The sequence below is a fragment of the Mobula hypostoma genome, chromosome 17 (assembly GCF_963921235.1).
Source record: "Mobula hypostoma chromosome 17, sMobHyp1.1, whole genome shotgun sequence".
NCBI classification, from domain to species: domain Eukaryota; kingdom Metazoa; phylum Chordata; class Chondrichthyes; order Myliobatiformes; family Myliobatidae; genus Mobula; species Mobula hypostoma.
In genome coordinates, this window is record NC_086113.1 from 23,478,816 (window position 1) to 23,505,552 (window position 26,737).

Below are 26,737 nucleotides of genomic sequence, written 5' to 3' on the forward strand. Positions count from 1 at the left end.
CTTCATTTTATATAGATTTCTTATCTGCTTTTATGCCGAACAGTCACAGCCATATCATCCTTGAGAGCTTGCTATATTATTATTCCCTTCAGTACACTGAGGTAAGTAAGGCTCTTGCTGATGGACTGATCTATTGAGTGCAATTGACCTTTAGCCTTTTGTCACATGTGGCCCAGACTTTTCACCCTGACTCTTCTATGCAATTCAAGATCCCTTCGGCTATTTGAGTCTTAAACTCTGACAGTATTTTGCCCTCAAAGACACAAAGATAGGTGCTTGCATATCCAAATAAATACTACTCACCAGGTCACAGTACTAAGACATGTACAGAGCAAATGCATTAGATCATAACTGCTAGATTATTATCTAAGTGAATATTAATCCGTGTAAAATTAAGGTATGTGTAGTTTTTGATTTAATCATGTTTTCTCTCTGGAAGGTTGGTTCATATGAGGTCTCATGTTGTGGCAGAATGCATATTGAAGAACTTTGCAGGTGGCGCAAAGATCAGCTGTGTGATGGCAGTGGGGCAGAAAGCCTAAAATTGGAGGCAGATTCGGATGGTCCGATCAGCTGGGCTGAAAAGTGGCATCTTGAAATTCGAGTGTAGGAGCTATGTATCTATTTTCTGTCTGCATTGTATTACGTGTTACATGTTTATTGTGTTTACTATGGGAGTTAGTCACGTGCGTTGGGGCATGGTAGAATTTAAGAGTTTAGTTAAATGTTCATGCTTTTTCTTTTTGGAGCCATTCTAGAGCTAGGGAGTGAGTTGAGGTGATACCCTTTTTGTTAACGGATTTAAATGTGCTTAAGTTCACTTAATTCCACTTAAGTACACTTAATTTTGCTTAATTGCATTTAGTATTGCTAGTTTTAGTTTCATTAGTTTTATCGGTCTAAAATTGTTTGCTTTGCTAGTGGCTTAATAAAGGATCAAATACATTTCTTCAACTTTGAATATTATTATTGGATTGGATCTGAAGGTGCCTCATACAGGATAACTCCCCATGCTTGGTCTCTAACAGCGGAGTTTGGTTTGTTTGAGTAGCCTTTACATGTGAGCTAAAGCATTTGGAAAGCAAGGGAATAAATGAGAGGATATGGCGAACAAGGTGACCTTGGAGTGTATTCTTCAGGGTACGAGGACAGTCAATTAGTTACATAAAGAGACATCAGGATGATTGCCTGTATTGGCAGAGGTATAGATTTATAAGGTGTGGGAGAGTTAGGTGGAGGTTATACATTATACAACATAAATTTGGCCACAGCTTCTGTATAGGATATATTTCTAGTGGCCATATTGCATGAAAGTTGCGATTGGATTGAAGATAGTGCAGAGTGGATTTATTATAGAATCATAGAAAACAACTCAGAAGGAGGTTATTTTACATTTTGAGTCCATGCTGATTGCAAAAGAGCAATTCAGCCAAATCACACTTCCCAGCATTCAGTCCTACTCTTTCAGTTCATATCTTTACAAGTACATATCTAAATTCCTTTGAAGTATAATGATGTTGAAAACCTTTTGAACAGCGAATTTCAGACGTCACCAACCATGGGGTGAAAATATATTTCCTCAACTCCTCTCTAATCTATCCATAAATCTGTGCTCTCTGTATAATAAATTATTTAATAGATGTGGACTGGGAGCAGGTATTTTGTTGTTTTCATTGAAACAGAATAGGCTAAAAGAAGAGCTAATTGAAGAATATGATGTGCCAATGTTGAGAAAAAAGGAAGGATCGATTACCTTAGCAGATAATAAAAAAACAGAGAACTATGATCGATTTGACTGCACTATGATAAAATAATTGGTATGGTAAACAGTGTAGAAGGTTACAAAAAAATTACTGGGGCATCTTGATTCACTAGGTATGTGGCCTAAGGATTAGCAATTGTGAGATATTGCATTTTGGGAGATCTAACCAGTGAATGACATGTACAGTGATTGGTAGGGCCCTGGGGAGTGTGCATAGTTCAGAGGGATCTTGGAGTGCAAATGCATGGTTCACTGAATGTGGCACCTCAAGTAGAAAGGGTGGTGAGGAAGGTGTTTAGTATGCTGGCCCTCACTGGCAATCTGAAGGGAAATTTTACTACCCATGACACAGCTGGCGTTCAGGGCAGCAATGCAGGTTCTTGATCTCTGTCTGTCCTTGGTCCATTGCACACAGATGTAGGAGGATTCTTCATTGCTTTTTCCATAACAGATTTGTTTGACCAGTCAGGATTGTTAGTCCTCAACTGAACCCCCAAATCTGGAGGACTGGTGGACTACTCTTAGTCTGACTTCTACCCTTTGACCTGTTCGGCATGGGTGACCCTACCAAGAGCCAAAGCGTATGGCCCCAACTCCAGCCAGCATGCTGTAGCTCTTTGTGTCATTGAGGCCTGCAAGCCTCCAAACCATGACAAGATTGTGGAGATTTAATTGAGTTGCAGAGTATTATGAAGAGCTTAGGCAGAGTTTAGTTTGAAGGATTCTTATTGGAAGAAATAGAAATGGAACAATTTATCTGAACTGAAAACTGTTTTTATGCAGATTAATGTTCCATCTATTCTAGCTGGAGGAGAATTCGCATGGCATTACAGTCGAACAAAACTGAAATGTGTTTATGCTTTGAACATTCTATTATATGTAGTATATACAGGGAATATCAACAGGTTGTGTTTCCTTTGCAAAATATCTCTAAGGTAATTGTCAGAGAAAACAATGCTGAGTCCTGTTTAGAAGTATCAGGATGGAGTGTCGGAATTAGGAGTTACGATGAAGGGAACAAAGTTTAAAGTGTTTAGAAGTTTGTAGCTGAAGGGCTGAAGGACAAGGCAGCTGAAGTCAGTCATTGCCATCCCATTTCGATTCAATGGGCAGCCCTGTATATGATCTCTGTGTGTATTTTTTAGCTCGTTATCTATTTATTTGAAAAAATGTGCTCAAAAAGCATTTTATTTAACTGTCAAACAGCCGGAGGAAAGATCTCCCATGAACTCTATCTTTGACGTAATCCCAGCGGTGAGCAATAGAAATGTACACGCATTGAAGAAGGATTGACTGTCACTTCCGCACACTTCTAAGCTACTGTTATTCCTTTCAATCTCTCTGTACTACTAAAACCTCATCCGAAGACTGTAGATGTTTAGAATCCATCTGCTACACCTTTTAGCCACCTTTCTAATTAGCCTCCATTTGTGAGATAACAAAAACGGCTAATTACAACAGTGTAGCGTGAAAGTTAAACCTCACCCTAGGTAACGTGCAGTCTTCTAGTATGGAGATAAGATTAAAACCACATTTACAGTAAATTAATCAAAGATTTGCCAAGGCTGAATCCATACATAAAAACATTTTATTGAATAGTATCATATAAATAATCCTGGTACAAAATGTTACTTAGCAAAAGAAAATGACTGAGATTTTCTTCCATTTGCTAAACATACAGATGCTGCTAACAGTGACTATTTTTGCAGATCTTGAAATCATAAAAAAAGCAGGTATCAATCAGAAACGTAAGCAAGGATCCTTCATTGGCATTAGCTATTTTCAGTTGTACAAACTGGCCCAGCCACATTGAAATATTTCACATTAACATAAGTGTTAATAGCCACAACGTTATTTAAATTGGCAGGTCAATACTGTCAAACGACATCTGACTGGGTTAGTGATAAAAAAAAACTTGACTTTAAGATTTAAAACAGATAGGAGTTAATCATGCAAAAATGAATATATAGAAGATGAAGATGTAGCATATGAGAAGTTACTGTCATTTTCCCCCCTCCCCCCTCATTTATCTCCCATCCTGGGACACTGGGGTAGAGACTGTTCATCCATCACTTGCTCTAAATGCACATGATGTTATGATCCATGTGGGTAACCTGGTTTTGAATAGAAATCAATGGAACCAAATCTTGGAGACAGAATAAGAAAGGGACCACCTCTATTTTGTATGTTTGAGGCAAAAGGCCAAGGATTTTTTTTTTTCTCTGCCCATCTGACATACTTTGCTATACAGATGTCCTTTGGTATTTCACTTTAACCTTAAGTTGAGTGATACAAATAGAAAATGCTGCAAATATTCAGCAGCACGGGTAGCATCTTTAGAGGGAGGAGTAGAGTTAATGTTACAGTTCGATAACTTTTCAAAAGAACCTTCCTCATTTCTATTACTCACTGGCCCATTTAGCCTCAAACCAGTTGGTGATTTGGATCTTACGCCTGTGTTGTTTCTTAAACAAGTTAGATTATATAGATAAGTCTTTACATAGGTTAAAACATTGAGTTTTATGGCATCTAAAGTGAGTGAAATCATATCATTACTACTTATTTGTTAGAATAACAAATTGATTGGTCAGGCATGAAGGGATATGGGGGAACGGCAGCAGATTGGGGCTGAGAGAAATAATGGATCAGCCATGATAAAATAGTGGAGCAGACTCGATTGGTCAAATAGCCTAGTTCTGCTCCTTCCCTTTTATATTCTTGTGGTCTAATAACTTCCACAGCTGGACATCAACTTCTCTTCGCATAATCTTTCCATAGCCATCCAAATGGATGCTAAAATGATGGAAGAAATTTGATTTTTTTCAAGTGCCAGAAGAGGATTTAAAATACTGTTATTATTGGAGTGTTTGTTCTCTCTTTGACTGAACAGACTTAAAATATTCAGTGCCCAAGTGAAACAAAAAAGTCTCTCAAAATTCCGTGAGCCAAAATGTTAATTAATTGGTAAGATTGTCTAAGCCGATCCAAACTGGACAATGAGTACAGTTATGGATTTTAAAGTAATACTCAACTTAAGAAATGTTTCTTTATGTATGATTGAAATAGAACAAATGGATCCAGAATGTACTTAATCTCAATTAGCTCAGTTAGTTGATCAAAATGTTCATAGAATGTAATTGGTCAATGAATCCAATTTGAATATTTATGAAATATTTTAGCATAAAATATGTACTGGAAAGTTGGTAGATTTTTTTTCCTGTTTTTTTATTCCATCCACTACAATCCCCCACCTTGTGTAAGCATGGTTTCTTAATGGCTAACCCCTAATTATATCTCTCGATCCCCTGGGTAATTTTCCTTTGGTAGACATGAAACATTTTGCCTTGGGAACTTGCTGATAGAGATTCTGTTGAGTGCTTCTGAGTCATGTTTGAGTCTCCTTCTCTTGGTTGGAGGTTGAGGATCTGGGCTTCTTCAGTAGAGCTGATATAATTCTCTAACTGGACACCAGAAGTATTGGGTTCCCATTGTTCAACTCTGATTTCAATTATGGGATTTCTTGAAGCTGCTTTTTTTGTGTATCATTTCTGTCAAAGTAGACTCTGGATTCTTGTCCATTGGGTTTATCTTGCACAAAAGCCCGAAATGTTCAACCTAAGACTGAGTCAAAGAAGCTGGCAGTGATATTGCAGAAGAGAAGCCTTATCTTTCAGATTTACATAGATGAAGTAAAATGATAATATTGTAGGAATCCTTTCACAAAAGTGCAGTACATTAACAAGGTGTGTACCTTTAAATTCTAGTTACTAGAAATCTGGAACATTAAATTGAAACAATGTGAAAAGAAACAATGGATCTTTGGGTCCACATTGAAATGATATTTGAAATATGCCTAACATTTCCACATCCCATTAATAATCCCAGCAAGTTCAATTTCCACAGTTATATTTTGTCTCCATTGGAAAAAAATCATCATTTTTTTTCTGCAGTAATCCCCTGTAATTCTATTATGTTTTGAATGCAGAATAATAAATCACTTTTTTGAATGTTCACTTCCAGAAAATCATCACTTACATTTCCAAGTGGTTCCGACAGAACCATCTTATCATTTGCGCTGGCAAGGAAAACCTCCAGAACATGTTCACAGAATGTGAGCACTTGTGCACCTTAATGAAAACCTGGTGACATTTCAGTTTTGTTAAGTGCAAATCAGCCAGGAGACGTTGGTTTGGTTCCTTGATCAACATTTCCCAATTTAGGCATCAGGCTAATTCAAAGTGAAAAAGAGATTTTATAAATTTATATTGCATCCCTAAACGTTTGGTTAGATTGGGAGTCAGCGCTCCTGTGGACCTGCCCTTAAAGGTAATCGCAGTTCTTCCCTCTTTATATCCCTCAACCAAATGTCAATCTTTCACAGTGCAAAGGCAGGGCCAATGCAAAGCTGCAAGTTTGGCAAAGGCTCGGCAAATTTCTGAACTGTGAGTGGTCCATTCTGAGACAGCAAGCGGTCTGAAATGTATTCCATGGTCTGTCCATCACTGCAATCTCTGATTGCAAAAATATCTAAAGTTCAGCAAAGGGTCCCTTGGGCTTCTGCTCTCCTTGTATCAAAGATGTGATTTACATCATTATCCACTTATCTGATGGATGTTGCAAACAGGATAAATGGTTTTAAAGAATTTAAATTATATTTATTGAATCCCCTTTTGACAGAACTCCATTAACGATGCTTTGTAAACACCAGAGCGCTGCTTAGGTTTTGCAATAACAAAGATGGAGTGAATTTATTGGATAATTTTATTGGCCTTTGAGAAGATGCCGCTGTGACAATTTATGGTGACAAGGCCAACTAAAGGGCCCGTTCAGACTAACATTACATTGGCCATTAGGAGTGGAGCATTCAATGAAAGACGTCTCCTCCAGTCTACAGGTAAGAGTGCTCAAGTCGAATCGTTGGTGCTTTCTTGGGAATCTGCAATTCTGACCCAATTCTTAGTTTTGCAACAGGAGGTGAACGTTTTAGGTAGTAAACTAAATGGGAACCTTATGTCATTAGGTTAACTTTGCAGCTTAAATCTGCTGCACTTCAAATGTCAACTACATCCAGCCAATTAACTTAGTTTTAAGATGCACCTGTAGTGATTTACATCCACACTACATAATACAGCTCTGCATACAATATGTATACATCAGTGTATATTGAATCTAAATTACAGTACAGTACATTGTGAAAGAAAACAGTTGACTTGACCACACGTTCAGCTCAAACATCTAATTCACTAAATTCACCAAAGGGATGTGCTGGCCAGCAGGCTTGCAGGTCTAAGACTGTGAACCTTGGATAGATCCCAGCCCTTTTATTAGACCAAGTCTTGTTGTTCAGTGGTACACACATAATCTTTCATTTCTTAGCAAAGTGCTTGTTGGTTTGTTGCACATTTTATTGGGTTTCCCAATGGAGTTGATATTTTTTGCTTGCCTGCCACTCCTGTAAATGGTTTCCATGTAATTTGGGACCAGAGGTGAGAGGCAAAAGTCAGTTTTGAACCCAGAAAACAAGAATCAATGATCATGTCTAATGCCTGCCTCCAACCTGAATCCTCCAAACCATCCAAATCTACCTCTGGCTGTTTTTTTAAGATCTTGTTCTGTGCACATCCCTATTTTATTACATTTTCTATTCTTCTGTGTAGACAATAATACCTGTGAAGTATTTCTATTTTAGAAACAAAATGATCAATATAACATGTGTCTCCACTAGTGCAACAGTGGGTCGTGTAGGCATATAGTTAAAGTATAAATTCTCATAGAGTTGCCTTCTTGGGGATGCTCATTAAATGAAGCAAAAGTTACACACTTTTCACACTGGAACCATTCTGAAGCCATGAATATATGGAATAAAAGTCCAACAGTACACAATAAACGTTTTAGTGAGATAGATTTTGGAGAAAGTACTGGCCCGCATGTTTACACAGCAATACTCTGTTCTGTCGAAAGCTGAACTGAAGGGAATGATTTTTGTTGCTAAGAGTCCCTGTCACTGTCATCTCCGCCATACATGTCTGACAGTTTTTTGAACCTAGGTCCCCAGTCACTCAAGTAATCATAATCTTGGTCTGTCTCTGTGGTAACTGATTCCAAGGAGCTGAGCGACTCTGCTATGGAACCATTTCCTTCATAGGCATACGTTGCTAGAGAATCATAAGGAGGGGCACTGGGATCTGTATCATTCTCCTTTAGCCTCTGATTGATGAAATCTCTGACATCAGTGTTGTCTGGTATTGGGGGGTTTGGCCGAGGTAGAAGGAAGTTCTCGGGTTTGATATCCCTCCGTAACTGTGTATCTTCGATAACCTCAGGATTCCGCAGTGTGCTAATGTCGAAAGCTTGGGTGTCCTCCTCACCACCACCCTCGTCATTGTAGCTGACAATGTTGTCTCGGATATCCTCTTTGGAAATGATAAGAGGTTCTTTTTTCCTCTGTTTTCGCATGGCGGCAAAGAGCACCACAATAACTGAAAATCAGAAAATAGGATTAGTTCCGTTTATAAAACCTGCACGTTGAAAAAGGCTGTGGAATAGGGATAATATGAGGGAGAGGGGGAGGAGAGAGAGGGAAGGAGGAGGGGAGTGAGGAAGAGGGGAAGGAGGATGGCGAGAGGAGGAGGATGATGGGGAGGGGAGTGTGGGAGAGGGGAAGGAAGAGGAATATTAAAACCAATGACGTAGGTAGAAAGTGAAAAGACGTCCTGTGCAGTGAGTATAAGGAGTTAGGAAAGAAACCAAAGAGCAGGACCTGAAAGGTAGACCTTTCTGGAGTACTTCTGGTGTCACATGCTAGTTGGCGCAGGGACAGAAAGACAGAACAGGTGAATGAGTGGCTGAGCAACTTGGTTGGGTGCAGAGTTTCAGGTTCTTAGATCACTGGAACTTCTTCTGGGGTAGGGATGACTTGTATGGGAGTGACATCAATTTCTTGACCAGGAAGCTCACTAGTTCTACTCAAGAGGGTTTAAAGTAGTTTGAGAGGGGATGGCAACCAGTGCACCAGGTCAGAAGGTGGAGGGATTGAAGGAAAATAGAGGTCGTGACCAGTAAGAACAAGTAGGAGTAAGATAATGGGATAGACAGGTTGAAGCATGTGTGTAATTTAAAGTTAGGAGTATTATGGAAAAGGTTGTGAACCTAGAACATAGTACATGGTACTATGATGTTTTTTAGATATAGATGAATTAGGCCATTCAGCCCATCTAGTCTGCTCTGTTATTTGATCATGGTTCGAGTACAAGAAAGATGAGACTGCGCAGGCGCGTGACATAGACAGGACAGTGCGGAGAGTTTAAAAAGGAAGGAGACTTTGGACGGGTGTTTTTTGGATTGGGACAAGAAGAGCGGTGGAAGAGCTAAATTCTGAAGGAAGGCAGTTTTTTTAAAAACTTCTTCGAGTACAAGAAGGACGAAACTGCGCAGGCACGTGACATAGACAGGACAGCACGGAGAGTTTAAAAAGGAGACCACCCTATACAGCGGGCAGCAGAGTGAGTGGTAGCAGAGTGTAGGGCTTTGGCTCAACAGGCTTAGGCAGTAATGGGAAGAGGCGAGAGCAAGGCACCAACTCTTGTTTTTACCCCTTGGTGAATCGGCCCGGACAGACAGAGGAACTGCAGGGCTCACCCAGCTAACAGTATGAGCTAACGGTTTAAAAAGTTTGTGTGTTTGGCGAGGTAAGTGGGTGAGTAAACTTACTTTTCCTTGTTTCATTCCTGTAGAATTAGGTAGCATGTCTGCAGGGTTAGTGCTTTGTTCAGGGTGTCAGATGTGGGAATGCTGGGAAACCTCCAGCCTCCCTGATGGCTACATCTGCGCCAGGTGCACCGAGATGCAGCTCCTCAGAGACTGTGTTAGGGATCTGGAGCTGCAGCTTGATGACCTACTGTTTATTAGGGAAAGTGAAGAGGTGATACACGGGAGCTGCAGGGAGGTAGTCATCCCTAGGCTACAGGGGTCAGAAAACTGGGTGACTGTCAGGAGAGGGAAGGAAAATGCCCAGATAGTCGAGAGCACCCCTGTGGCTGCCCCCCTCAGCAACAAATAACTTGCTCTGGGTGCTGTTGAGGGGGATGACCTGACAGGGGATGGCCATTGTGACCGGGTTTCTGGCACTGAGCCTGGTGCTGTTGTGCAGGAGGAAAGGAGGGAGAAGAGGAATGCGGTAGTCATAGGGGATTCCATAGTCAGGGGAACAAACAGGAGATTCTGTGAGCCTGATAGAGATACCCGCATGGTGTGTTGCCTCCCAGGTGCCAGGGTACGGGATATCTCGGATCGGGTCCAGAATATTCTGAAGGGAGAGGGCGAGCAGCCAGTTGTCTTGGTACATGTTGGTACCAATGACATAGATAGGAAAAGGGAGGAGGTCCTGAATAGAGATTTCCAGGAGTTAGGAGGGAAGCTGAGAGGCAGGACCTCCAGGGTAGTAATTTCGGGATTACTACCTGTGCCACATGCTAGCGAGGGCAAGAATAGTAGGATCAGGCAGATGAATGCGTGGCTGAGAGACTGGTGCAGGGGGCAGGGCTTCAGATTCTTGGATCATTGGGATCTCTTCTGGGGGAAGTATGACCTGTTCAAAATGGACAGGTTACACCTGAACTGAAGGGGACCAATATCCTGGTGGGAAGGTTCAATAGAGCTGTTAGGGAGGGTTTAAACTAATTTTGCAGGGGGATGCAACCAGAATGATAGAGCAGAGGAGGGGGAAAACAGAAATAAATCTAAGATAGTGAGCAGTAAAGATGTCAGGAAGGACAGGCAGGTGATGGGGCAAATTTGCAGCCATTGGGATGAGTTGCAGTGCAATAAAGTTGCAGTGCAATCAAAGCAAAATGTACCAAATACTGGATTTAAGGTGTTATACTTAAATGCACAAAGCATAAGGAATAAGGTGGATGATCTTGTTGTACAGCTGCAGATTGGCAGGTATGATATTCTGGCCATCACTGAGACATCCAAGGATACACTGTGTATCGGAAGGATAGGAAGGTAGGCAGAGGGGGTGGTGCGGCTTTATTGGTAAGAAATGATATTAAATCATTAGAAAGAGGTGACATAGGATCGGAAGGTGCAGAATCTTTATGGGTTGAGCTAGGAAATTGCAGGGGTAAAAGGACCCTGATGGAAGTTATATACAGGCCTCCTAACAGCTGCAGGGATGTGGACTACAAATTACAACAGGAAATAGAAAAGGCTTGTCAGAAGGGCAGTGTTATGATAATTGTGGGGGATTTTAACATGGGAAAATCAGGTCAGCACTAGATCTCGAGAGGGAATTTGTAGAATGTCTGCGAGATGGCTTTTTAGAACAGCTTATTGTTGAGCCCACTAGGGGATCGGCTGTACTGGTTTGAGTATTGTGTAATGAACCAGAGGTGATTAAAGAGATTGAGGTGAAGGAACCCTTAGGAGGCAGTGATCATAACATGATTGAGTTCACTGTGAAATTTGAGAAAGAGAAGCTGAAATCCGATGTGTCGGTATTTCAGTGGAGTAAAGGAAATTACACTGGCATGAGAGAGGAACTGGCCAAAGTTGACTGGAAAGGGACACTAGCAGAAAGGATGGCAGAACAACAGTGGCTGGAGTTTATGCGAGAAGTGAGGAAGATAAAAGACAGATAGATTCCAAAAAAGAAGAAATTTTCGAATGGAAAAAGGATGCAACAGTGGCTGACAAAAGAAGTCAAAGTCAAAGTTAAAGCAAAGGAGAGGGCATACAAGGAAACAAAAATCAGTGGGAAGACAGGGGATTGGGAAGTTTTTAAAAGCTTACAAAAGGAAACTAAGAAGGTCATTAAGAGGGAAAAGATGAACTATGAAAGGAAGCTAGCAAATAATATCAAAGAGGATACCAAAAGCTTTTTCAAGTATATAAAGAGTAAAAGACAGGTGATAGTAGCTATAGGACCGATATTAAATGATGCTGGAGAAATTGTAATGGGAGATAAGGTGATGGCGGAGAAACTGAACAAGTATTTTGCATCAGTCTTCACTGAGGAAGACCTCAGTAGTGTACCGGACACTCAAGGGTGTCAGGGAAGAGAAGTGTGCGCAGTCACAATTATGACAGAGAAAGTACTTAGGAAGCTGAATAGTCTAAGGGTAGATAAATCTCCTGGACCAGATGGAATGCACCCTCGTGTTCTGAAGGAAGTAGCTGTGGAGATTGCAGAGGCATTAGCAATGATCTTTCAGAAGTCAATAGATTCTGGCGTGGTTCCGGAGGACTGGAAGATTGCAAATGTCACTCCTCTATTTAAGAAGGGGTCAAGGAAGCAAAAAGGAAATTATAGACCTGTTAGCTTGACATTGGTGGTTGGGAAGTTGTTGGAGTCGATTGTCAAGGATGAGGTTACAGAGTACCTGGAGGCATATGACAAGATAGGCAGAACTCAGCATGGTTTCCTTAAAGGAAAATCCTGCCTGACAAACCTATGGCAATATTTTTGAGGAAATTACAAGTAGGCTAGACAAGGGAGATGCAATGGATGTTGTGTATTTGGATTTTCAGAAGGCCTTTGACAAGGTGCCACACATGAGGCTACTTAAAAAGAGAAGATCCCATGGAATTACGGGAAAGTTACGTACTTGGATAGAGCGTTGGCTGATTGGCAGGAAACAGAGAGTGGGAATAAAGGGATCCTATTCTGGTTGGCTGCCGGTTACCAGTGGTTTTCCACAGGGGTCCGTGTTGGGGCCGCTTCTTTTTACGCTGTACATCAACAATTTGGATTATGGAATAGATGGCTTTGTGGCTAAGTTTGCTGATGATACATAGATAGGTGGAGGGGCCGGTAGTGCTGAGGAAACAGAGAGTCTGCAGAGAGACTTGGATAGATTGGGAGAATGGGCAAAGAAGTGGCAAATGAAATACAATGTTGGAAAGTGAATGGTTATGCACTTTGGTAGAAGAAATAAACGGGCAGGCTATTAGACTTGGGAGTCCTCGTGCAGGATATCCTTAAGGTTAACCTCCAGGTTGAGTTGGTGGTGAGGAAGGCGAATGCAATGTTGGCATTCATTTCTAGAGGAATAGAGTATAGGAGCAGGGATGTGATGTTGAGGCTCTATAAGGCACTGGTAAGACCTCACTTGGAGTACTGTGTGTACAAACTTTGTAGTTTTGGGTTCCTTATTTAAGAAAGGATGTGCTGATGTTGGAGAGGGTTCAGAGAAGATTCACTAGAATGATTCTGGGAATGAGAGGTTTAACATATGAGGAACGTTTGATCCCTCTTGGACTGTATTCCTTGGAGCTTAGAAGAATGAGGGGGGACCTCATAGAAACATTTCGAATGTTGAAAGGCATGGACAGAGTGGATGTGGCAAAGTTGTTTGCCATGATGGGGGAGTCTAGTACGAGAGGGCATGACTTAAGGATTGAAGGGCGCCCATTCAGAAGAGAGATGCGAAGAAATGTTTTTTAGCCAGAGGGCGGTGAATCTGTGGAATCTGTTGCCACAGGTGGCAGTGGAGGTCAAGTTATTGAGTGTTCTTAAGGCAGAGATTGATAGGTATCTGAGTAGCCAGGGCATCAAAGGTTATGGTGAGAAGGCGGGGGAGTGGGACTAAATGGGAGAATGGACCAGCTCATGATAAAATGGCGGAGCAGACTCGTTGGGCCAAATAGCCGACCTGCTCCTTTGTCTTATGGATCAATTTCCCTCTCAACCCCATTCTCCTGCCTTCATTTCCAGACCTTAGCAACCTCCTCCTTAAATACAGCCAATGATCTGGCCTCCACAACCTGCTGTGGCAATGAATTCCACAGATATACCACCCTCTGGTGGAAGAAATCCCTGTTCATCTCCTTTTTAAATAGATGTCTCTCTACTCTGAGGTTATACCTGCTGGTCCCAGGCTCCCCAACTATAGGAAACATTCTATCCATATCCACTCTATCTAGGCCTTTCAACATTTGATAGGTTTCAATGAGATCCCTCTCAGTCTTCTAAAATCCAGTGAGTGCAGACTCAGAACCATTAAAATGCTCTCGTATGATAAGCTTTTCATTCCTGAAATCATTTTCGTGAACTTACTTTGAATCCTCTCCATTGTCAGCACAGCCTTTCTTAGATAAGGGGCACAAAATTCCTCACCAGTACCTTATAAAGCACCAGTGTGACATTCTTGCTTTTATATTCTAATCCTCCTGAAATGAATGCTAACATCGCATTTGCCTTGCACACCACTGACTCAACCTGAAAGATGACTTTTAAGATATCCTGCAAATGGATTCCAAGTTCCTTTACATCTCAGATTTTTTGAATTTTCTCCCCATTTAGAAAATAATTTATACTTCTTTTCCTTCTACCGAAGTGCATGACCATACACCTTCCGACACTCTATTCCATCTGCTATGTCTTTGCCCATTCTCCTAATCTGTGTAAATCCTGCTGCAGCCTCACTACTTCCTCAACACTACTTGACCCTTCACCTATCTTCGTATTGTCTGCAAACTTGGCCACAAAGCCATCAATCCGTCGTCCAAATCATTGACATACAACGTAATAAGAATCGGTTCCAACACCACTAATCACCAGCAGCTAATCGAAAAAGGCTCCCTCTATTCCCACTCTTTGCCCCCTGCCAATCAGCCAAAGCTCTATCCACGTTAGTATCTTTCCTGTAATACCATGGACTCTAATCTTGTTAAGCAGTCACATGTGTGACACCTTGTTAAAGGCCTTCTGAAAATCCAACTACACAACACCCACCAACTCTCCTTTATCTATCCTATTTGTTATTTCCTCAAAGAATTCCAACAGATTTGTCAGACAAGATTTTCCCTTAAGAAACCACGCTGATTTTGCCCTGGTCTTCCAAGTACCCCAACACTTCATCCTTAACAATTGACTCCAACATCTTTATAACCACTGAGGTCAGTTTAACTGACCTATAACTACCTTTCTTCTGCCTCCCTCCATTCTTGAAGAGTGACATTCGCAATTTTGCAGTCCTCCAGCACTATTCCAGAATCTAGTGATTCTTGAAAAGTCATTACTAACATCCCCACAATCTCTTCAACCACCTCCTTTAGAATGCAGTGGTGTAGTCCTTCTGGTCCAGGTGACTTATCTATCTTCAGACTTTTCAACTTCCCAAGCACCTTCCCCAACTGCACTCACTTCTGCCCCCTGATACCCTCAAACTTCCAGCATACTGCTAGTGAAGACTGATGCAAAATACTTATTCAGTTTGTCCCCCATTTCCATGTCCCCCATTACTACCTCTACAATTGCCGATCCTATGTCACCTCCTTCTAATGATTTGATTTCAGTTTTTACCAACAGAGCCTCACCTCCCCCTCTGACTTCCTGTCTGTCCTTTTGATACGATCCACATCATTGTGTGTTAAGCTCCCAACTAGACCTCTCTTTCAGCCACAACTCAGTGATGCCCACAATGTCATACCTTTTTCAAGGCATCCATTAGTCTTGCGAGTACCTGGATCTGCGCCTAGAAAGGCTTCACTCTCCGGGGCGCAGGCCTGGACAAGGTTGTATGGAAGACCGGCAGTTGCCCAGGCTGCAAGTCTCCCATCTCCACGACAGTGATTTTGTCCAAGGGAAGGGCAAGGGCCGATACAGTTTGACACCAGTGTCGTCGCAGAGCACTGTGTAGTTAAATGCCTTGCTCAACGACACAACACGCTGCCTCGGCTGGGGCTCGAACTCACGACCTTCCAATGCCTTAACCACTTGGCCACGTGTCATACCTGCCAATCTCTAATTGTGCTACAAGATCACCCACCTTATTCTGTATACTTCGTGCATTCAAATATAACACCTCCAGTTCTGTATTCGTCAACCTTTTCGATTTTGTCCCCTGTTACACTGCAAGTCATCCCACTGACAGCAATTTTCCCACATCACCTGCCTGTCTGTCCTGACAGTATCACTACATACATGTATACCAACTGGCCCTATCACTCAGTTTCTCATCACCCTGCCAGATTAGTTTAAACCACCCCCTCCCCCCCACAACAGTTCCAGCAAAACTGCGCACAAGGATATTGTTCCCTACATGTGGCCATAACAGACCTGGTTGATAGAGGGACAGGAAAGGAAGCTTAATGTTCCAAGATTTCAATGATTTAGAAAAGACTGAGAAGGAGGTGAGAGTGGGGGAGGTGGAAGGACAATATCACAGCTGCACTCAGAGGGGATAAAGTGAAGGGCTCACACACTGTCTAATGGTAGAACTTAATAAAAAGGTGTAAGCATTCTGATGGGATTATACCACAGCCCCTCCCCCCACCACCCACCAACGGCTTCCAGGACATTGAGGAACAGATACCCAGGAAGATTAGGGAAAGATGAGGGCAAACTCCAGTGGAGCATGTTGTATGGTGTATATGCTGTTGACCAGAAAGAACTACAAGTCTATAAATCAGTGAATTTGAATGAATCAAGGACAGTGGAAGCAGACAGATCAATTGCCTTTGTCTTTGCCATAAGGCAGGAGATAGGGACTGCCATTTTATGAAGAGACTGTGTTCTCCATTTTGTGAGTTAAAGTCACTTGGCTTGATCAGTGTTTTAAATTACACACAATGATGCCTCAGGTAATCTGCCAGATTAAAGATCATTTGCAAATAACTTATTTGTGAGGTGTTCTTTGGTTGGATATAACATGCAGGGTTTTGACTGCTGGGGTCAGTGTCTGTTCTGCGTGATTCAAGCTGGTAGCTGACTGAGAACTAAGAGCCATAAATTACCGATTGTCATTTGCTGGGAAGAGGGCAACAAGCGGATGCTGGCCTCGAGCAGAGCCAATAAAAAGGTTTCAAAGGTCAGGCACATGGCCTACAGCCAGTGACACTGGAATGCAATATTTGAATTAGTAAGTACTGAGTATAAAAGCACAGGTTTTCACATACAAGACAACAATGACTCGGTAGGACGTTCACCACCGTGGATGTAAGGCGGCCCACGAACATATGGAGGTTCAAAATGGGACCATGAGGAACACGCAGCCAGCAGCCAAAAACTTCTTTTTAACTGGTATTATATTTTCTATTGTTTGACTGTTCATGGAATGTCAGGAAAACTTAGTAGATGTACACACAGGTATTTGGTATATAAGTTTATGTGTTCCTCCGTTGAGCCAAAGGTACTTATCGGTAATTACAGGTTCTCTCTGTGCCTCCCTGATCATTATTACAAAGGATGATTCTGGTAACAAGCCATTCAGTTGTGTACTCCATGGTGAAATGTGATGTGGCATTGGGTAGTAAGTATAATCTAATTTTTCCTCATGACGGGAAAATGTTAAATTAAAAACTCAAAGTACCTTCTTGTTGCTATGCAACAGCAGCATTTGAGGGAGATTTCCTACATTTATTTTCACTTCAGTTCCTGATTAGAAGAAAGCTTGTAACTACATTTACAATACTGTTTGTAAAATTAATAGCCAACCATTGCCCTCCCATAAACTTCTTGCTTCCAGTTAGTTAGGTGATGTTGAATGGAAAAATGCCTAGACATGGTTTGTCACACGTCAGCCTTCCTTTAATCTTTTCCTGACATTTTTAGCAGTACTCTGTATACCTCAGGTGGCCAAATAAATTCTGCTAAGTCGACTGCCCTTTGTCAGTTCAGACATTCAGCACTGTTCTTCAGTATTCTCTTGCAAATGTACCCTACTAGTTCATGATGATGGGCAGCAGCAGACAATAAATTGAAATGAAATTGTGACTGATTAAAAAATAACTCACCGAGCAGAATAATGATGCACAGCAGAATGGCAATGAGGGCTCCAGTACTGAGCCCAGGAGGAAGGATTATAGCTTCAGTATTGCAGGACTGCATGGTGCCGTCGCTATCACAGGCACACACTCGAATCAGAAGGGTATTGGTGCTGCTCTGAATAGGATGTTCCTTGTCAGAAATGAAAACTGGCAGAAGGTAGGTGTTCATTTCTTGACGGCTAAATCCTCCTCTCCTGGTGAGAATCCCTGCTGTGTTATCTGAAAAATAATATTGAATAGGAAAGAATCAAGCAGTTATTGTTGTCCCTTTCTCCCAGCCCCTTTCACAAGAAGGCAAAACAAACACTGAAAAGACAAATGATTAACAAGCTATCCTCATGAAACTTATATTTATTGTTTGGTATGCCTTTGTGCCTCAGGGATCATAGGAATGCTGTCTTATCTGCCATCTTTCAACCTTCCATCCAGTTAATGCAAGATAAATGGTCTGAGGTAAGGATAACAGCTTTATAGTGTGCAGAACTCAATAAATTTGATCCTGTTCAAAAAATTACATTTCTGTTAGAATAGACATGACAATAAACTATTAGAATCACAATGATGTTCCCTAGTATTCTGTTTGTAAAATGAAGAAAAAAAGACTACAAACATTGAATCTGAATGTATAAGGACACGTTAACTGGTGAACAGAAGCATTTTCTTTGTGCAGAATCATAATGGTGATATACTTCTCAATACAGGCAATTTGGCCTGGCAAGTATATACTTTCACACAATGGAATGGTCAGGCTGCTCTCTCCTTCCAGGAAATTACATGGACAGTCTGGCATATGTCTCTCAAGAGGGCCAGTTAAGAATCATAAAATCACAGAGTCATAGAGGACAGAAAAAGTAGCTTTGTCTCATTGCATCAATGCTAGTCATCTTGCCTATCTATATGAATTCCACTTGTCTGCATTAGTTACTTGTGTTCAGCTCACTCAGGTACCTGTCCAGATGCCTCTTAAATATTGTGACTGGTCTCGCCTCCAGCATCTCCTCTGACGCTCACTCCATTTACTGACAACTGGATAAGTGTTAAAATCAAATTTATCACCTGAAATACAAAGTGTATCACCCATGTCTGTTCTGTAGATTTGGAGATTTAGTCCTTCAAATTCCAGAGTAGTTTTCCCAACCTCCCAATGAAAATCGTTGGAATTATCAAAGAAAATACATATATACTGTTTCCCATGGAGTTCTGGAGAGTGGGAAAACTGCAAAATTGTTGTCTTCCATTCTTAATAGAATGACGTGGTTTGTAGAATTCCTCTGAATCTACGAACATAATTCATTAGATATTTCTTGTACAAATTAACCGTCCAACCATTTTTGGAGATTTCATGTCCAAAATTGCTGAAAGGTGAATTTGTACAGAACTCTTCCAATAATGAACAAGGTGGGTAACCCAGGATTTTGTCAGAATGATTAACGTTGTCCTAATTTTATATATTATATCTGGACATACTGAAAAACAGGATGGATCTCTACCGCGGCTTCGCTCTCTGCAGAGAACTGCTGAAACGTGCTTGACGTTCTCAGTTGAATTCCCAAGTTCTCTATTGGCATGCTGTTTATGAACTGCACTTTGCATATGCCAACGGAGTCAGATTTATATTTTAAAAGGAGTCACAGTGGTGAGAGTTCACATCAGACCAGCTGTTGCTCTTTGTGTGAAAGCTGGCATAATACTGGTCTGGGAATTAATAAAGGGCACAACTGGAAGTTTCTTAAAGGCTGAAATTAATTATTCTGATGCTAAGAATAAACTCTGCCTCATTTCCATATGAATTATATTTTATCATACATGTCCCGATAATAAATAGCCCAATATTTACCTAGAATGTTTAAACCTGTTATATTTTCCTGATCAATGAGCCTGCTGTTATAGCAAAACACTGTAATTTAAAACTCACTGACATAGTGTATTTTATAATAGGAAAGCCAAGAATGTTCTACATACAAATAGGTAAACTGAGATTTATGTATATCTAATCCAACAAAGTGTACTGCATATTAACACTTAGCCCTGCAAGGGGAAGGAGTGCTACACCTGTCCATTCACCTCCTCCCTCTTCTCCATTCAGGGCCCCGAACAGTCCTTCCAGATGAAGCAACACTTCACCTGCAAATCTGTTGGGGTTGTCTACTGTATCTGGTGCTCCCGATGTGGCCTCCCCTACACAGGTGAGACCCGACATGGATTGAGGGACTGCTTTGTTGAATATCTTCACTGCGTTCTCACAAAACAGGATTTCCTGGCGGCCAGTCATTTTAATTCCAATCCCCATTCCAATTCCGACTTGTCGATCCATGGTCTCCTATGCTGCTACATAGAAACATAGAAAATAGGTGCAGGAGTAGGCCATTCGGCCCTTCGAGCCTGCACCGCCATTTATTATGATCATGGCTGATCATCCAACTCAGAACCCCGCCCCAGCCTTCCCTCCATACCCCCTGATCCCCGTAGCCACAAGGGCCATATCTAACTCCCTCTTAAACATAGCCAATGAACTGGCCTCAACTGTTTCCTGTGGCAGAGAATTCCACAGATTCACCACTCTCTGTGTGAAGAAGTTTTTCCTAATCTCGGTCCTAAAAGGCTTCCCCTCTATCCTCAAACTGTGACCCCTCGTTCTGGACTTCCCCAACATCGGGAACAATCTTCCTGCATCTAGCCTGTCCAATCCCTTTAGGATCTTATACGTTTCAATCAGATCCCCCCTCAATCTTCTAAATTCCAACGAGTACAAGCCCAGTTCATCCAGTCTTTCTTCATATGAAAGTCCTGCCATCCCAGGAATCAATCTACTATGAGGCCACTCTCAGGTTGGAGGAGGAACACCTCATAGTCCATCTGGGTAGCCTCCAACCTGATGATATGAACATGAATTTCTCCAAATCCAATTAATTTTCCCCATCCCCCTTCTGTCATCTTCAATTCCCCACTCTAGCTCCCTTCCTACCTCTTCTCTTTTCCTTACCTGTCTATCACATCCCCTCCCCTCCCGGTGCCCTTCCTCATTCCCTTCTCCCATGGTCCACACTCCTCTCCTATCAGGTTCTTTCTTCTGCCCTTTACCTTTTCCACATCACCTCCCAGCTTCTTACTTTATCTCTCCCCCACCACCCACCTAGCTTCAGCTATCACATTTTAGCTTGTACTACTTCCCCTACCCTCACCATCTTTTTCTGACTTCTTCCCCCTTCCTTTCTAGACCTGAAGAAGGGTCTCGGCCTGAAACATCAACTATTTATTCATTTCCATAGATGCTGCCCGACCTTCTGCGTTCATCCCTTCCGCATTGTGTGTGTATTGCTCTGGATTTTCAGCATCTGCAGAATCCCTTGTGTTTAGTATATATTACTATGGGATGAGCTAAGAGTAGTTAACTGAATATTATGTTCTTAAAGCTTGGAAGTTTATGAAGTCAGTGAGTATCTTCACCCAGTTATCTTGCCATCCTAATTTCTTTATCTTTTGTCTATTTGTTTCACAACTAACTTGAGTATCATGGAATAGAATAATTTATCATTGAGAAACTAAAGGTGATATCTCACCTCTGGTGATGTGCTTCGATATTATTTAATGATTTATTACAGATACTGACAATTAAATGAAATTGATTCTTCACATTCCTTGTACTTTTGCAGGATTTTATATTCTGTCTCTCACCCACAGGTCCAGATGAGATTTTAGCTTCAATTCTGACTCTTGAGATAGGAACACTTAATATTTATATGCATGAGTGAGGGAGGGCCACAACGACTTTCAAAATAGATGTCAAACTGAAGATGCATCTGCTTTCTGTTGGAAGTAAAAGATCCAAAGGAACTACCATGAAGAGGAGGAAGGGAGATAATTTTGGCATGGAATTGTTCAAATAAAAACAAATTTTCAGTAATTATTTTGTCATTTTGTGGAATCCTGCTGTGTGTATATTGGCTGCTGAGTTTTTTTTACATTACAACAGGTACTACTCTCCAAATATACAGCAATAGCTTGGTGTACTCAAAGATACGAAGCATGCCAAATTAGTAAGAAGAATTTTCCTTTTAGGAAATACGAATCTTAATGAGGATAATTTATGGTGAGTTCTTAACACTTTGCTTCCATTAATTAAAAAATAATAGAAAGTAAAACATTATTCATCACAAAAGGAAAACAAACTTGTTCTGCTGCATGCAATTTGTACTAAGGTCTTAACGTTATCATGTCAGTGGTGGATAGCTTTGCAGATGAAGGGGTAGCAGTTCCTCAGACATATGTTTCTATAGGTTTGAGTAATTATTTTGGATGTGGCTTTCAACAGAGTTGGCCCCGTTTGGGGTTTCAGAAAATGAACAACATGAACCAGTTGCATCAGTAAAGAATTCCCTTCCTTTCCTATTTTCTACATTGGATGAATAGTGGATGAGAATCAACCAAAACCAGGTCAGTGGTCTTGTGACTTTAATCTTGGGAATTTAATGAAACTGGTCAAAAGCCTGCAGCAGGTTGTACTTGGGGTACTGACAGCCAAGCGGCAGATTGATGGTTGCCTGTTGAATGCTTTGCAAAAACCTGCTACTTTGGATGGTGGCTAACTCTTATCTACATTTGCCCTTCTGCTTGGAGACCCCAATTAGAGCAGTGGTGTGTGAAGCTTTGCCATTGGCAGAACAGTAAAATACATTGAAGTGCAGCGGCCTCAGCTGTGGTGTGTGTTTAAAAGTCTGGCTTAAACACTTGCAAGCATCTCTGCACCGCATCCTTTCTGATTATGCAGAAAGCTGACAGACCCAGGTGAAGAAGTTTGAATAACCTGGAGCTTACAATCCTTTAACCGGCCCACTCAAATGCACCAAGCTCCTGAGCAAAAAATTTCTCTTATTCCAAGGTTTCACAATAGTCGCAGGTGGGCTTGCTTTAAAAAGAACTCAGTTTGTAAATAGTAGTCACTACTGAAGTTAGCAAATATGAAAATGGCCATTGTGATTTGCAGTGATACAAAAAAAACAGGTTACGATCCACCATCTTACTCCAACATTTCATCATTCTTAATTCCAGTTGTGATACATTAAATTGAACATAATTAGTTGGAATTCCCACTAAGTGTTTTGTTTCTAAGCTTTAAACCTTTCTGGCTGTTTTCAGACAGTTTGCAAGAAATATCAATGATAGTCCCACTCTGACAGGTTTCAACTGAGCTAAATCCATACCTTCATTATCCTGGACTGTGAAATTAGGGTTATTAGCAGCTTCTGGAGTCAAGCTGAAGAAGAATCTGGACCCACTTGATGGGGAGTCTTGATCCACAGCACTGATAGTTTGGATCAGCTGTGTGTTAAATAAATATAAAACTCAATGTAACCAGCATTCAGGTGGTATATATGTACAATATTGATTATGTACAAACAAAACCAGAACAGTAATCATGTAAATAAAGTAAATGCCAATATTTTGCGATCTGCCTATCAGAAATTCTAAGTGATGATTGCTGCGATCCCTGTCCACTTCCTGGGATCCCAATTCCAATGTCTCCCATTTGTTCATCACAGCTCTGGTGCCTATTTATTGGTGCCCCCATTTCTACCTTCCCCATTCATTCAGCAGTTCCCATTCTCCCGTACACTCACCAGGAAACTTGGTTCTGTTTGCCGTGCTTCTGGGGCCTTTCCTCCAGTCATTCCTTCTAAACTAACCAGGTTTATCGGTAAGTGAATTATTCTAGTGTGTGACATCTTTGGAAAAGTGAATTAAAAGTTTGTTGGCTTATTAGTAACGTCTGCCAGTCGAGTAGATCTTCTGTTCCAGCACCAATAACAAACTGAACATGCAGGATTAACAGTTTTACCGTGTCCTGGTTGCTGCTTCGCAATATTTACTCCACTAAGCACTGAACTGAGACTAAGGCTGTGGCCTGCATCGAATGTTCTGGGCTTCGTGTCTGAGGACTCACTTTTGTTCTAAATGCTGTTTGCTTACTTTTATTGTTTGCACAATTTGTGTTTTTTTTTCTCTTTTTCTGCACAGTGGGTATTTGTCAATCTTTTTTATGGGTTCTTTTGGGTTTTATTTTGTCGCTGCCTGTAATGTGACTAATCTCAAGGTTGAATAATGTATAGATATTTTGATAATAAGAGCACTTTGAACTTTGAACTTTTGTGCTCCAGGTTGTAACAATTTCTTCCATATATGTAGATCTATTCATATTCATAGCATCGTAAAATAGCCCAAAGGTCTTTGTGTGATTGATAAGAAAAGTTAACAAATAGGTATATATTAGAATGGAGACTTGATTAAATTGATAGGTTTTAAGACCAGGAGACCAAAAGACATAGGAGTAGGGTTAGGCCATTCAGTCCATCGAGTCTGATCTGCCATTCATTCATGGCTGATTTATTCTCAACCCCTTTCTCCTGCCGCTTCCCCATAACTTCTTGACGCCCTTGCTAATCAGGAACCTATCCACCGCCACTATAAATAAACCCAAGGTTTTATTAAATGAGGAATGAGATGCAGAAAACCGATGAGGTATAAGGAGGAGCTTCAGTAATTTTTGAGCCAGGAGGCTAGAGGCATGACTGCCAGTTATAGAATCCCGAAATGTACAAGAGGGCAGAGTGTTGTAGGTTCCGATGAGAATACAGGGATAGAACGGGCATGACCAAGAAAGCATTTGGAACAAAGGTGAGGAGTTTACAATGAAGGATTTGCTGGACCAGGTGTCAGTCACCTAGTAAGCTGATATAATTATTAGCAATGACTATACCCAAAGATATTTTAAATAAGATAGAAGAATTTAGTGGATTACTGTGCTGTTTTTAAGCTAGAAAGTCTTGTTATTCTCTTCCATAAGAGTGTGGGTGCAGAGTCTGATACATTTTAGTGGCCTGGCTATAGTATCCTCGTATCAGATTAGAATTAGAATTGTGGGGGAAGAAGTTAGACTGCCTGGAGTGGACTGGAGTGATAGCAAGATAGACAGAAATAATAAAATCAGTGGAATAGAATGGTTTTATAAATAATTCACAAGGCTCGTATATTAGCATGGCATATTAAAAATATTCATTTTTGGGTTGTTCAAATCTTAAGAGGCTCAGTAATGATATATCTGATATAAATTCATCCTCTGTCAACTGCCTTCAGTGGAGCCACATTTCAGAAGTAGAGCTCAACTTGCTACTGCTATCTCATTACAAATATAGTACATCCACTCAGTGGCTACTTTATTAGGTCCTCCTGTTATTAGATATCTCATGAGTCAACCCATAGCTGGGGAAGTGGTGACCCCTCCCATTAGACAGTTATTAACCTCTGTTTACCAGAACTCTGTTTAGCTCTGTTTACCATACCCTGCCAGCGCGGACAGCCTGTGCAATACGGAGCAACACTACCATCACTTCTTACCTGGATGGTGTGATTGTGTACCCATTACTGTATAATTTTACGGTAATTCTTGCATTCCACCTTATCAGTGTGAACTTGGAAATCTAATAATCTTTGACTTGGAAATCTTGTGCATCTTATTTTTAAGGTGACTCTTTTTATTCTTTTTAATAATATTATTCTCTAATATTTGTATGTCTGTTCACTTGTAATGCTATGGTGACACAGTAATTTCCTTTAGGATCAATAAGGTGTCTATCTATCTATCTAATAAGGTACCTACTGAGTGTATGTTTGTGATCTTGTGCTGCTGTAGCCCATCCACTTTAAGGTTCAATGTGTTGTGCGTTCAGAGATGTTCTTCTGCACATCACTGTTGTAACATCTGGTTATTTAAGTTACTGTCACCTTCCTGTCAGCTTGAACCAGTCAGACCATTCCCCTCTGACTTCTCTCATTAATAAGGCATTTTCACCGACCTTAAGGCATGCCACACACTGGATGTCTTTTTTTTTGTTTTTCATACTATTCTCTATAAATTCTAGAGACCATTGTGCGTGAATCCCTGGAGATCAGCAGTTTCTGCGATACTCAAGCCACCCCATCTGGCACCAACAATCATTTCATGGTCAAAGTCACTTAGATCACATTTCTTCCCCATTCTGAAGTTTGGTCTGCACAACTGAACCTCTTGACCATTTCGGCATATTTTTTATGCATTGAGTTGCTGCCACATTGATTGGCTTATTACTGGATATAAAAGTGGTCATTGTGTGTATAAACAAAGATGAATTTCTCGCCTGTGTATTTAAGGTATTGAATTGGATCTTGGCCCATTCTTCTAAGTGTCCTGAAGTCAGTTCCAGTTTATGGTAATATAAGGAGTAGAGTTTCTGAATAGTGGTTTACACACAGCGTGGATGAAAATCACACAATAATGGATCCCTAAAACATCAATAACAATCCTATAATCCCCTATAATAAAAAAATGAGATTTGTTGAACTATCATAAACCCATAGCCTCAGATAAAAATAGATACTATTACTGAGTGTGTACCCAGAAATACTGGTGAATACTGGAGTTTGAACTCATGGTCTTGGGTAACACTTTAGGCAGCACTGTTGCATTGTCAGGAAACTTCCGTTCAGATTTTTCCCAGGAGCTAGTCTGTTTGGTACAGCGATGCAGGTAGAGAGGAAATATCCCTTGGTATTCTTCCAATAGCTGCTGAGTTTCCCAGTAACACGTTTAGCAATCATTTGCTGGTGGAGTAGGATCTTACACGCACGTATTTGTCAACAGCATGACAGATTTCATGGAATTTTAGGACAACTTTAGAGAGTGATAATGTGGTGTACACATCTTTGGGGTAGTCGCATAGAATAGCTGTAACTTGTCAGTCAATATTGGTGCCCCAGGGAGATATGTGAATCAAGCACACAGGTATGCCACCAACATTTCAAAGTCAAACTCTGTCTTGACATGAAGAGATTGTCATTGTTTATCAACCTGGGATCAATACACCAGGAGTACTATCCAATTACACAAAATTATGAGAGGTATAGACAGGGTGAATGCATACAGGCTTTTACCTATCAGGTTAGGTGAGACTAAAACTAAACATCATAAACGCTGCCTGGGCAGGGTGAAAAGCATTATCAAGGATACATCTCACCCTAACCATGGACTTTTTACTCTCCTCCCATCCGGTAGGTGCTACAGGAGCCTCCGCTCCCGCACCAGCAGGCACAGGAAGAGCTTCTTCCCTGAGGCTGTGACCCTGCAGAACCTCACATCACAGCGTTAAGCAGTATTGCACCCATATTGTACTG

General features: G+C 41.1%; 1 protein-coding gene and 1 long non-coding RNA gene across 7 annotated transcripts in view; one reads left to right on the top strand and one right to left on the bottom strand.

The window, feature by feature from the left end:
- Positions 1-3,338: 3,338 nt before the first annotated feature.
- Positions 3,339-26,737, bottom strand: part of LOC134357899 (cadherin-6-like) — a 197,442-nt gene continuing 174,043 nt past the window's right edge. For all 6 annotated transcript variants that reach the window (XM_063069659.1, XM_063069662.1, XM_063069660.1 and 3 more), the window contains 3 exons: positions 22,735-22,852; positions 17,501-17,752; positions 3,339-8,241 (listed from right to left, as the gene is read on the bottom strand). In XM_063069659.1, the coding sequence (XP_062925729.1) occupies positions 7,751-8,241; positions 17,501-17,752; positions 22,735-22,852 (861 nt within the window). In that variant the 3' untranslated portion in view covers positions 3,339-7,750. The remainder of the gene's footprint in view (positions 8,242-17,500; positions 17,753-22,734; positions 22,853-26,737) is intronic.
- On the top strand, positions 16,655-22,316 carry LOC134357901 (uncharacterized). The gene is made up of 4 exons (XR_010020750.1): positions 16,655-16,787; positions 17,914-17,986; positions 19,620-19,719; positions 21,215-22,316. It is a non-coding gene; the product is annotated as an uncharacterized LOC134357901 (long non-coding RNA).